Raw genomic sequence first — 13145 nt, forward strand, 5'->3', positions numbered from 1 at the left:
ACTGTGGAAAGGGTTGGTCGATACTGGAGATAGGAACCTTGTAGGGCAGAGGTATTTCATGCTGACGTATCCACAGAAAGACACTGTGGAAACGGTTGGTCGATACTGGAGATAGGAACCTTTTAAGGCAGAGGTATTTTATGCTGACGTATCCACAGAAAGACACTGTGGAAAGGGTTGGTCGATACTGGAGATAGGAACCTTGTAGGGCAGAGGTATTTCATGCTGACGTATCGACAGAAAGACACTGTGGAAAGGGTTGGTCGGTACTGGAGATAGGAACCTTGTAGGGCAGGGGTATTTTATGCTGACGTATCCACAGAAAGACACTGTGGAAAGGGTTGGTCGATACTGGAGATAGGAACCTTGTAGGGCAGGGGTGGGCAAAAATGTTTTGACTCCAGGGCCACATCAGGATTTCGAGAATGTTTCGGGACCGATTTGTTTGTCTAAAGAAATTAGCGGGGCAGAAAAAGGGCAGTTATTTGAAAGCGTATAGGACTATTATAATTTCTATATGCTTTCTATCAGGTTTTAGACGTTCAAGAGTGGCCTAGAGTGTTTTTTACCCAAAATAACCTGGGTGAAAATAATGGGAGAAGAGAACTCAGCTCATTCCTCTAAAAGTGGGTCAACAATGTTATGACAATGTTAGGAGGTGACCTGACTGGGTTTGGTCTCGCTTTCCTACTTTCTAAAAGTTCTTTATTACGTAATCATATTATCTTTCAGGCACAATAAGCACCCGACGGGAAAGCCAACGCGTCAATGTTTTGTACGTCGTTTGAACAAAAGAAAGGGGTTGGCATTGTCGCTGCACTATCATATCAGGAGAGGTTTGTCTGTAGATGTTTAGTGTGGCTGTATTGTTTGACTCACTCTTGGCTTAGCTGCTCAGCAACTGGGATATTTATAGACTGATAGTGCGTATTTGTATGAACTGTATTAGTGAGTGCTGGTTTACGACGCTGGCTGGTCATTTCTAGTAACAATTTTCTTTTCTTCTGAGAATACCAACATAGTGACAATACACACACACACAAATACACACTTAAGCCATCTCAGAAGGGAAGCGGATAGAGGCTCACAATGGTCATAATATAGTCTGTGTGTGAGGTTGTGGACCGTTTTCGGTGCAGCATGCTTGCCATAGACCTTTATTTCCTTTGTGTGCGTGTCTTTTCGCAATATCTGCAATTGAGTGTCCGTGTGTATGTCCATGACCACACAACCATGTGTTTATCAGTGATGTTTTCAGGATCAACTGGTTGAGCCGGCCTTTCTATCCCCAGTCTTATTAACTGCGGCAGGGTAGCCTAGTGGTTTGTGGTTAGAGCGTTGGACGAGTAACCGGAAGGTTGCAAGTTCAAACCCCCCGAGCTGACAAGGTACATTTACATTACATTTACATTTACATTACATTACATTTAAGTCATTTAGCAGACACTCTTATCCAGAGCGACTTACAAATTGGTGCATTCACCTTATGACATCCAGTGGAACAGTCACTTTACAATAGTGCATCTAAAACTTAAGGGGGGGGGTGAGAGGGATTACTTATCCTATCCTAGGTATTCCTTAAAGAGGTGGGGTTTCAGGTGTCTCCGGAAGGTGGTGATTGACTCCGCTGTCCTGGCGTCGTGAGGGAGTTTGTTCCACCATTGGGGGGCCAGGGCAGCGAACAGTTTTGACTGGGCTGAGCGGGAGCTGTACTTCCTCAGTGGTAGGGAGGCGAGCAGGCCAGAGGTGGATGAACGCAGTGCCCTTGTTTGGGTGTAGGGCCTGATCAGAGCCTGGAGGTACTGAGGTGCCGTTCCCCTCACAGCTCCGTAGGCAAGCACCATGGTCTTGTAGCGGATGCGAGCTTCAACTGGAAGCCAGTGGAGAGAACGGAGGAGCGGGGTGACGTGAGAGAACTTGGGAAGGTTGACCACCAGACGGGCTGCGGCGTTCTGGATGAGTTGAAGGGGTTTAATGGCACAGGCAGGGAGCCCAGCCAACAGCGAGTTGCAGTAATCCAGACGGGAGATGACAAGTGCCTGGATTAGGACCTGCGCCGCTTCCTGTGTGAGGCAGGGTCGTACTCTGCGGATGTTGTAGAGCATGAACCTACAGGAACGGGCCACCGCCTTGATGTTGGTTGAGAACGACAGGGTGTTGTCCAGGATCACGCCAAGGTTCTTAGCGCTCTGGGAGGAGGACACAATGGAGTTGTCAACCGTGATGGCGAGATCATGGAACGGGCAGTCCTTCCCCCGGGAGGAAGAGCAGCTCCGTCTTGCCGAGGTTCAGCTTGAGGTGGTGATCAGTCATCCACACTGATATGTCTGCCAGACATGCAGAGATGCGATTCGCCACCTGATCATCAGAAGGGGGAAAGGAGAAGATTAATTGTGTGTCGTCTGCATAGCAATGATAAGAGAGACCATGTGAGGTTATGACAGAGCCAAGTGACTTGGTGTATAGCGAGAATAGGAGAGGGCCAAGAACAGAGCCCTGGGGGACACCAGTGGTGAGAGTGCGTGGTGAGGAGACAGATTCTCGCCACGCCACCTGGTAGGAGCGACCTGTCAGGTAGGACGCAATCCAAGCGTGGGCCGCGCCGGAGATGCCCAACTCGGAGAGGGTGGAGAGGAGGATCTGATGGTTCACAGTATCGAAGGCAGCCGATAGATCTAGAAGGATGAGAGCAGAGGAGAGAGAGTTAGCTTTAGCAGTGCGGAGAGCCTCCGTGATACAGAGGAGAGCAGTCTCAGTTGAATGACTAGTCTTGAAACCTGACTGATTTGGATCAAGAAGGTCATTCAGAGAGAGATAGCGGGAGAGCTGGCCAAGGACGGCACGTTCAAGAGTTTTGGAGAGAAAAGAAAGAAGGGATACTGGTCTGTAATTGTTGACATCGGAGGGATCGAGTGTAGGTTTTTTCAGAGGGGGTGCAACTCTCGCTCTCTTGAAGACGGAAGGGACGTAGCCAGCGGTCAGGGATGAGTTGATGAGCGAGGTGAGGTAAGGGAGAAGGTCGCCGGAAATGGTCTGGAGAAGAGAGGAGGGGATAGGGTCAAGCGGGCAGGTTGCTGGGCGGCCGGCCGTCACAAGACGCGAGATTTCATCTGGAGAGAGAGGGGAGAAAGAGGTCAGAGCACAGGGTAGGGCAGTGTGAGCAGAACCAGCGAGGATCGGATGTCGTCGACCTTCTTTTCAAAATGGTTGACGAAGTCATCTGCAGAGAGGGAGGAGGGGGGGGAGGATTCAGGAGGGAGGAGAAGGTGGCAAAGAGCTTCCTAGGGTTAGAGGCAGATGCTTGGAATTTAGCGTGGTAGAAAGTGGCTTTAGCAGCAGAGACAGAGGAGGAAAATGTAGAGGGGAGGGAGTGAAAGGATGCCAGGTCCGCAGGGAGGCGAGTTTTCCTCCATTTCCGCTCGGCTGCCCGGAGCCCTGTTCTGTGAGCTCGCAATGAGTCATCGAGCCACGGAGCGGGAGGGGAGGACCGAGCCGGCCTGGAGGATAGGGGACATAGAGAGTCAAGGGATGCAGAGAGGGAGGAGAGGAGGGTTGAGGAGGCAGAATCAGGAGATAGGTGGGAGAAGGTTTGAGCGGAGGGAAGAGATGATAGGATGGAAGAGGAGAGAGTAGCGGGGGAGAGAGAGCGAAGGTTGGGACGGCGCGATACCATCCGAGTAGGGGCAGTGTGGGAGGTGTTGGATGAGAGCGAGAGGGAAAAGGATACAAGGTAGTGGTCGGAGACTTGGAGGGGAGTTGCAATGAGGTTAGTGGAAGAACAGCATCTAGTAAAGATGAGGTCGAGCGTATTGCCTGCCTTGTGAGTAGGGGGGAAGGTGAGAGGGTGAGGTCAAAAGAGGAGAGGAGTGGAAAGAAGGAGGCAGAGAGGAAAGAGTCAAAGGTAGACGTGGGGAGGTTAAAGTCGCCCAGAACTGTGAGAGGTGAGCCGTCCTCGGGAAAGGAGCTTATCAAGGCATCAAGCTCATTGATGAACTCTCCGAGGGAACCTGGAGGGCGATAAATGATAAGGATGTTAAGCTTGAAAGGGCTAGTAACTGTGACAGCATGGAATTCAAAGGAGGCGATAGACAGATGGGTAAGGGGAGAAAGAGAGAATGACCACTTGGGAGAGATGAGGATCCCGGTGCCACCACCCCGCTGACCAGACGCTCTCGGGGTGTGCGAGAACACGTGGGCGGACGAAGAGAGAGCAGTAGGAGTAGCAGTGTTGTCTGTGGTGATCCATGTTTCCGTCAGTGCCAAGAAGTCGAGGGACTGGAGGGAGGCATAGGCTGAGATGAACTCTGCCTTGTTGACCGCAGATTGGCAGTTCCAGAGGCTACCGGAGACCTGGAACTCCACGTGGGTCGTGCGTGCTGGGACCACCAGAGTAGGGTGGCCGCGGCCACGCGGTGTAGAGCGTTTGTATGGTCTGTGCAGAGAGGAGAGAACAGGGATAAACAGACACATAGTTGACAGGCTACAGAAGAGGCTACGCTAATGCAAAGGAGATTGGAATGACAAGTGGACTACACGTCTCAAATGTTCAGAAAGTTAAGCTACGTAGCAAGAATCTTATTGACTAAAATGATTAAAATGATACAGAGCTGCTGAAGTAGGCCAGCTGGCAGTGGGTCCGTTGTTGACACTACACTAATCAAGTCATTCCGTTGAGTGTAATAGTTTCTGCAGTGTTGCTATTCGGGGGCTAGCTGGCTAGCTAGCAGTGTTGTTTACGTTACGTTGCGTTAAAAGAACGACAATAGCTGGCTAGCGAACCTAGAAAATCGCTCTAGACTACACAATTATCTTTGATACAAAGACGGCTATGTAGCTATGTAGCTAGCTACGATCAAACAAATCAAACCGTTGTACTGTAATGAAATGAAGTGAAAATGTGATACTACCTGTGAATGCGACCGGGTTGTTGAGTCTATTCAGAAGACGTTGGCTAGCTGTTGGCTAGCTAGCAGAGTCTCCTACGTTAAGGACGACAAATAGCTGGCTAGCTAACCTCGGTAAATTAAGATAATCACTCTAAGACTACACACTCTAAACCTAAACAACACAATTATCTTGGATACGATGATACGAAGACAGCAAAGACAGCTATGTAGCTAGCTAACACTACACTAATCAAGTCGTTCAGTTGAGTGTAATAGTTTCTCCAGTGCAGCTAATCAGTGGACGTTAGCTAGCTGGCTAGTGAAGACTACGTTAGGACGGCGAAATACGATAATTACGCAATTATCTTTGATACAAAGACGGCTATGTAGCTAGCTGAGAAGAAATTGCTAAGATTAGACAAATCAAACCGTTGTGCTATAATGAAATATAATGAAAAAGTTATACTACCCGCGGGAGCGAAGTGCAGATGCGACCACTCGCTCCAACCGGAACCGGAAAAAGGTACAAATCTGTCCTTCTGCCCCTGAACAGGCAGTTAACCCACTGTTCCTAGGCCGTCATTGAAAATAAGAATTTGTTCTGAACTGACTTGCCTAGTTAAATAAAAGTAAAATAAATTTTAAAAAACAACGGTCTCTCTCGGTTGGTGCTGGTGCCAGGCTCCCCAGCTGGCCCCGGTGCTCCCACGTCTTTCTCCAGGGAATGCCACGTTTCTCACCTGGTCTAACCTGGGCCTCCTGGTCTGGACCTCTTGGTCTAACTACCCACATAGCAGGCATCAATGTGCTTCCAAAGCAGGCTGTGGTGGCTCCTACATATGGTCTGCCGTGTACTGGGGCTTTTCATAGTTAGTTTGCATGCTCTCGTATGTATGGACGTATGTATGGACGTATGCTCTTGTGTCTCATTCTCACCTCTTCCCTTCCCGTTATACGTTTGGGTCTAAGGATAGCACAGCACATTGACTTTTAGTTTCTGTGCCCTTTGAAAAGTGTATTTTTTTCTTTTTTTTGCGCTGTCTTTGAAGGCTGCTGGCCATGGTTTAGAAGTGTGTGTGTTCCAGGTTTAGTCTTGTCAGATAATCAGGCTTCTGTTTTCAGGGTAGACATCGTGATTCTCATTAGCTACTGTCCCCTGTGCTCTCTCTCTCTCTTTCTTTATCTCTCTCGCTCCCTCTCTCTCTCTCCCCTCTCTTTCTCTTTTATTCAATACAGTCACGTATAAACAATCAGGGACACACACAGCTGATGCTGACAGTTTTCAGAGGTTCAAATACAGGAGAATTCTCCCCCTCCGGGTGTGTGTGTAAGTGAGATCTACACGTCAGAGACCACAATTCATCTTGCAAACTTGATCCTGTTTCTTCACAATAAAACGCATTTGAAACACAAACTTCGGAGTCCAACACAAACACACAGGCACAGTTCTATTTGTTTGAGATCTTTTCTCTGAAACATAGCACGTCAACTTCTCTGGCTCTTATTCCCCGCTGAACCCTCGATATTCTTGCTCACTCAAAATCTATGTCACCGCTCCACTACTTCTCATATTTGACATGCACAAGGCAGGAAAACAGTTGTTGGCTTACGTGCCTTTTCTAGGAGATTGTTTTTGCATTTCTGGAGCGGCTGGAATTAACGCCACGGCTCGTTGTTGAAAGTGAGAGGGGATGTGGGTTTGTTTGTTTGTTTTTGATTGAATCCCCCTCCCTCCTCTCTCTCCCTCATTCTCTCTCTCTCTCTCTCCCTGTCTGTGCCTGCATCTTGGAGAAGGAGGAGTAGGAACTGAGGGTTGCTTTGTGCGCCTGTCTCTGTGGGGCTCTATCTGTTTTTTTGGAGGAGAGCTGGAAGCGGAGGTCGGCGGGCGCATGTTTGCGTGTGTTCATTTGTGTGTTTGTGCTAATGCGTGTGTGTGTGCTTGCCAGGCTGGCGCTGAGATGATGCAGAGCGATACGTCTGTGTAGTCAGCGGGCACAGTGCCCATACACCAATGCGGCTGAGACGGGCATATCATCTGACACCCGTCACAGTGGAGTGGGCATCAAAGACAATCAGATAGCAAGAAAACACCAAACCCCGGCCGAGTGTGTGTCTGAGTCTGATGACAGACGGCCAAGGTTCTGCTTGCCTCGCAGATATATTCCTCTCTATTCAAAGCGACTCATCTCAAACAGCACAGGCACTGTATGCATAGGACTGTGTAGTACCACAGGAACAAAAGGACTACAGGTCCCCCTAAGTCAGAGTAACTAGAGTTTTATGTCCTTGGCTTGGTGCTGCCTGCTCCCTGGTTTATGTGAATCCCCTTATTCTCTTGGATGAACATTCTGTTCACTCTGTTGACCAGCTCTTACCAACTCCTTGATTTACAGAGGGAGAAACTTCCGGACACCTACCACAACTTCCCTGAAGCGCAATACCAGAGAGGCTAGGGGACAGACAGAAACTCTACTAGAAGAAAGCCAGGCTGGCTGGCCCCTGGTGTAACCATAGTGATATACAGTAAGCGTAGGGTCCGAAGGCTAAGCCATTTACTTTCGTAGCACTTCAGCTGTACTTACACTGCCCTCAGGCTAGGAAGGTTTATAGCTGGCTTATATCACCTCTGAATAACTTACTCTAAAAAGCACACTCACTTTACACAGAGTGTACAAAACATTAGGAATACCTTGCTAATATTGAGTTGCAACCGCTCTGCCCGCAGATCAGCCTCAATTAATCTGGGCATGGACTCTACAAGATGTCAAAAGCGTTCCACAGGGATGTTGGCCCATATTGACTCCAAAGCTTCCCACAGTTGTGTCAAGTTGGCTGGATGTCCTTTGGGCGGTGGACCATTCTTGATATACATGGGAAACTGTTGAGTGTGAAAAACCCAGCAGTGTTGCAGTTCTTCACACACTCAAACTGGTGCGCCTGGCACCAATCGTTTGTCTTGCTCATTCACCCTCTGAATGGCACACATACACAATCCATGTCTCAATTGTCTCAAGGCTTTAAAAAGCCTTATTTAAACTGCCCCCCCCCTTTCATCTACACTGATTGAAGTGGATTTAACAGGTGGCATCAATAAGGGATCATAGCTTCCACCTGGATTAATCCGGTCAAGTCAAATGTTTTGTACACTCAATCTAAATGTATTTAGGAAATAAGGAAATGTACTGACAGAGACAGAAAGACAGAAAGTTCTCTATGTCACACTTCCTCCAATTGTAATCTCTCCATATGTTTTCAGCAGAGGAAAAGGACATTGAGAAACAGCCAATCCTGCCGATGTAATTTCCTCCTCCCGGATGACTTCTGGGAAATGATGTGGTTCAGGGACCGATCTAGGAACAGTTTCACTCATCCCCTGTCTAAGGCCTGCTCATCTGGGTGTACGCAGAATCCCCCTTTATTTCCTGTATCCTCCTCCCTGAAGGAAGTGTGAGTCTTACTATCTAGCTATCTCTCATTGGTGGAAATGATGAATCCACCCTAAGCTTAACCTCTCTGATTGGCTGCCACCGTACGTTTCACGTACCACTTCCTGATTAGCGTTGTGGATTTCCCACACATGCCCCAACAGTATACTCACTACTCATTGTAGATAATCTGTCCTTAGTCATTACAAGAAAAACTATCACAAAAACCAAACCCAAATCCGCATCCAAACCCCGGTAAGAGTTATCACGGCTCAGCACGACACTGAAGGCAAATCTCCATGGTTTCACTGTCAAGCCCTATTAGTCCTATGGAGAGGAGGAAAGGGATTGAGTCATCAGATTTCAGAAATATCATAGGACTCTGTTCTTTGATTAATGACTTCAGAAAGAAAAGGAGGGAACATCCCCCGATCCACATCAATGGGACTGTAGTAGAGATAGTCATGAGTTTTATGTTCCTCGACATCCACATCATAGAGGACTTGTCATGGACCAACAACACCACCAGTCTTGTCAACAGGGCGCAACAACGTCTCTTCTTCCAAAGGCGGCGGAATAAATTTGTTATGCCGCCCCATGTCCTCTCCAAAAACTTCCACTGTACCACCGCTGTACCTGCGGGTGCGGACGGCGCAATACCGTACTTGGCAGTGATTCAGCCCAACAGGATGCTCTCGATGGTGAATCTGTAGAAGCTCGTGAGGGTCTTAGGGGCCAAGCTGAATTTCTTCAGCCTCCTGAGCTTGAAGAGGCATTGTTCCCCCTTGTTCACCACAATGTCTGTGTGAAGGGATCATTTCAGATGAATAGTTGAATAGTGAAGAGTTCAGACCCGGGAACCTGAGTTTAGTGATGAGCTTGGAGCTTGGTTTCTATGGTGTTGAAGGCTGAGCTGTAGTCGATGAACAGCATTCTTAGATCATTTAGGGCTGTGTGCAGTGCAATGGCGATTGCGTCAACTGTAGATCTGTTCAGGCAGTATGCAAATTGTAGTGGGTCTAGGTTGTCAGGTAAGGTGGAGGTGATATGGTCCTTAGCTGGCCTCTCAAAGCACTTTATGACGGCAGAAGTGAGTGCTACGGTGCGATAGTCATCTAGTTCAGTTTCCTTTGCTTTCTTGTGTACCGGAACAATGGTGGACCTCTTAAAGCAGGTGGGGACAAGAAACTGGAATATGGAGAGATTGAATATGTCCGTAAACACTCCAGCCAGCTGGTTTGCACATGCTCGGAGGAAGGCTCTGATCAGGCCCTACACCCAAATGGGATGCCTGTGTACCACTGAAGCTGATGTCAAAAGCTCCCCAAAGTCACAAAGTGCTGTGAAACCCCACAGAAACCAGTCTTGCACAGTTCCACTGGATGTCATAAGGTGAATGCACTCTCTCGCTAAGAGCGTCTCTAAATGACTCAAAGTGCTCTCTTCTCTCTCTCTCTCTCTCTCTCTCTCTCTCTCTCTCTCTCTCTCTCTCTCTCTCTCTCTCTCTCTCTCTGTCTCTCTCTCTCTCTCCCTCGCTTTCTCGCTCTGGATAGGCCTTAACAACAACAGATGCTGTAGCCAACACACACACACCCACAAACCCACACGCTCACATACACACAAACGCAGCAGAGCAGCTCACAACATTTATGGGTCCAGAGAGGTGACACAGATCTGTCTGGGTTTTCCCCCCACTGTTTTCACTGAACTTTGGATGGGCCATTGATCCATCTTCATGCTCACACTCCTCTCTCTCCCGTGCGTCTCAATAACTATAATTAGTTTCAATCTCACCCTTTCTCCCGCTGCTACGGCGACGCATAGGCTGAATGCTTTAGTCCGTGATGGCCATACATACGCCTCTGAATACACCTTCAAAGCACTTCAAGACGGTTCATGACCTTGAGGTGTTCCCTGAGTGACGTACGTCATCACGTATCGTACGAGGGTGGAGTTAGGTTGTTGTTATACAGTATGTTGCCATTCTGCTATTTGTAGTCCGGTCAGTAATTCAAATCAAACCAAATCAATGCCAGTCACCTGTTGTGTATTTGGATAGGTAGGATTCCTATAGCACCTCACTCCAACACTCTCGTCATGTTCTGGACCTCGACTCAAGTCTGGCAGGTTTTGTTTTGTTTGCACGTGCCAATAATAGCACGTGCATGGATGTGCCGGTGTATGTATGCACGTGTGGCGATATATATGTAAACACTGCTCGTGTTCTCTCCTCCTTTCTCTCTCTCTCCCCTGTCGGGCGGAGTCTGCGTGAGTTCAAACTCACAGTCTTTTCTCTACTTGAGCGACAGAACGTTCATATGTTTTTATTTGTTACGCCACCCTGTCCCTTCACTGGCCAATAATGATAACCTTGCACTAACTTATCTCTTCGTTTGCTCTCTCTCTTACAGGAGAACGTTGACACAAGCTCCACCTCCCCGCAGCTTCGCTCAGAGATCCAAGTAAGCCCAGAATCCTCTTGCCTTGGGTCACGCCACATTTATACCCGTATCGTGACATCGGCATCACATGATATATATTTATAGCCTAGGATGTGAGTTAGCTAGCTTACGTCGGAGTTACATGCTTTGTTACATCAATGTTATTTGATCCATATCGATTAAGACCTCGGATTATGGTTGTCTTGAGTGGTACATCTATGTTACATGGCTGAATACCATGCTAAGTGCAGTACCTCCTCTGTCCACAGGAGTCCCTTGGCTTCAGCAGTGAGGTGTCCACTCCAGAGACAGAGAGAAAGTAAGGCTACAGGTCAACCCCACTTCCCTTTACATGTGTGACGGGTAATGTGCAATGCAGTTAGACTGTCATCATACGCATGCACACACACACGTACAGTGGGGCAAAAACGTATTTAGTCAGCCACCAATTGTGCAAGTTCTCCCACTTAAAAAGATGAGAGAGGCCTGTAATTTTCATCATAGGTACACTTCAACTATGACAGACAAAAGGAGGGAAAAAATCCAGAAAATCAAATTGTAGGATGTTTAATTAATTTATTTGCAAATTATGGTGGAAAATAAGTATTTCAATAACAAAAGTGTATCTCAATACTTTGTTATATACCCTTTGTTGGCAATGACAGAGGTCAAATGTTTTCTGTAGGTCTTCACAAGGTTTTCACACACTGTTGCTGGTATTTTGGCCCATTCCTCCATGCAGATCTCCTCTAGAGCAGTGATGTTTTGGGGCTGTTGCTGGGCAACACGGTCTTTCAACTACCCTCCAAAGATTTTCTATGTTGTTGAGATTTGGAGACTGGCTAGGCCACTCCAGGACCTTGAAATGCTTCTTTCGAAGCCACTCCTTCATTCCCCGGGCTTGTGTGTTTGGGATCATTGTCATGCTGAAAGACCCAGCCACGTTTCATCTTCAATGCCCTTGCTGATGGAAGGAGGTTTTCACTCAATCTCACGATACATGGCCCCATTCATTCTTTCCTTTACACGGATCAGTCGTGCTGGTCCCTTTGTAGAAAAACAGCCCCAAAGCATGATGTTTCCACCCCCATGCTTCACAGTAGGTATGGTGTTCTTTGGATGCAACTCAGCATTCTTTGTCCTCCAAATACGACGAGTTGAGTTTTTACCAAAAAGTTATATTTTGGTTTCATCTGACCATATGACATTCTCCCAATCTTCTTCTGGATCATCCAAATGCTCTCTAGCAAACTTCAGACGGGCCTGTTCATGTACTGACTTAAGCAGGGGGACATGTCTGGCACTGCAGGATTTGAGTCCCTGGCGGCGTAGTGTGTTACTGATGGTAGGCTTTGTTACTTTGGTCCCAGCTCTCTTCAGGTCATTCACTAGGTCCCCCTGTGTGGTTCTGGGATTTTTGCTCACCGTTCTTGTGATCATTTTGACCCCACGGGGTGAGATCTTGCGTGGAGCCCCAGATCGAGGGAGATTATCAGTGGTCTTGTATGTCTTTCATTTCCTAATAATTGCTCCCATATTTGCTCCTTTTGTCAGTCATAGTTGAAGTGTACCTATGATGAAAATTACAGGCCTCTCTCATCTTTTTAAGTGGGAGAACTTGCATCATTGGTGGCTGACTAAATACTTTTTTGCCCCACTGTATGTGGGTCATGAATCGTGTTTATCCTTGCAGCATGTCCAGAGCTATGATAAGCGTCTCCAGATAGCAGCTCGTGACAACATCTGACTGTACACCCGCTGAGGGCCAGAGACCTTGGCCATGGGGACTGACTGGGCTCTTAGACAGGAGTTATGCAAAGGAGTTAGGGACAGCGGAGGTGACCTTACAGTCAGCCTATGGCCCAGTCACTGCCCTGTGTCTCTTGTGACTGAAACATAACAAAAAAAACACACTTTCTCCATGGTTAAGTCTAACTCCCTCCTCTCTGTCACGGCCTCCTTTGGCTGAAGGAAGGCCAGCCCAGCTCTGCCTCGCTTTTCCTCAATCCTCAGGCCCAATTCTATGGCCCTCCAGGCTTCCTTCCTCCCATTGTGTCAGCTGGAGGGTAGGGAGACAGGGGGAGAGATAAGGGGAGATGGGTCGATTACAACAGGCTAGCGAGTAGGACAGGATGGGGGTATGGGTGGGGTACTGTTCATAGGTTCCTGTCCCCCTCCCCCTGAATTCCTGGAGTATGTGTGCGTGTGTTACTCACTGGGACCTGCCACCTCCCAGGTCGTCATGAGCCAGTTATCAAACACTCAACCAAGTCCTGTGTTGTTCATCACTATGACAGTTTTATTTCCTGTGACAGTCCTTAAAAGACGTCTCTCTGTCCCAGGGACCAGTGAGTGACGTAAACAGCATTGTTTGCGTTGGGGGGGAGAGTGAT

The 13145-nt window shown here is 48.0% G+C and overlaps 1 protein-coding gene across 4 annotated transcripts in view; it reads left to right on the forward strand.

The window, feature by feature from the left end:
* The window catches only part of LOC123991029 (SAM and SH3 domain-containing protein 1-like), a 325322-nt gene that overhangs the window by 257500 nt on the left and 54677 nt on the right, over positions 1-13145 (forward strand). For all 4 annotated transcript variants that reach the window (XM_046292156.1, XM_046292160.1, XM_046292157.1 and 1 more), the window contains exons 3-4: positions 10723-10773; positions 11022-11071. In XM_046292156.1, coding sequence (XP_046148112.1) covers positions 10723-10773; positions 11022-11071 — 101 coding nt within the window. The remainder of the gene's footprint in view (positions 1-10722; positions 10774-11021; positions 11072-13145) is intronic.

The sequence above is a fragment of the Oncorhynchus gorbuscha genome, linkage group LG12 (assembly GCF_021184085.1).
Source record: "Oncorhynchus gorbuscha isolate QuinsamMale2020 ecotype Even-year linkage group LG12, OgorEven_v1.0, whole genome shotgun sequence".
Taxonomy (NCBI): Eukaryota; Metazoa; Chordata; class Actinopteri; order Salmoniformes; family Salmonidae; genus Oncorhynchus; species Oncorhynchus gorbuscha.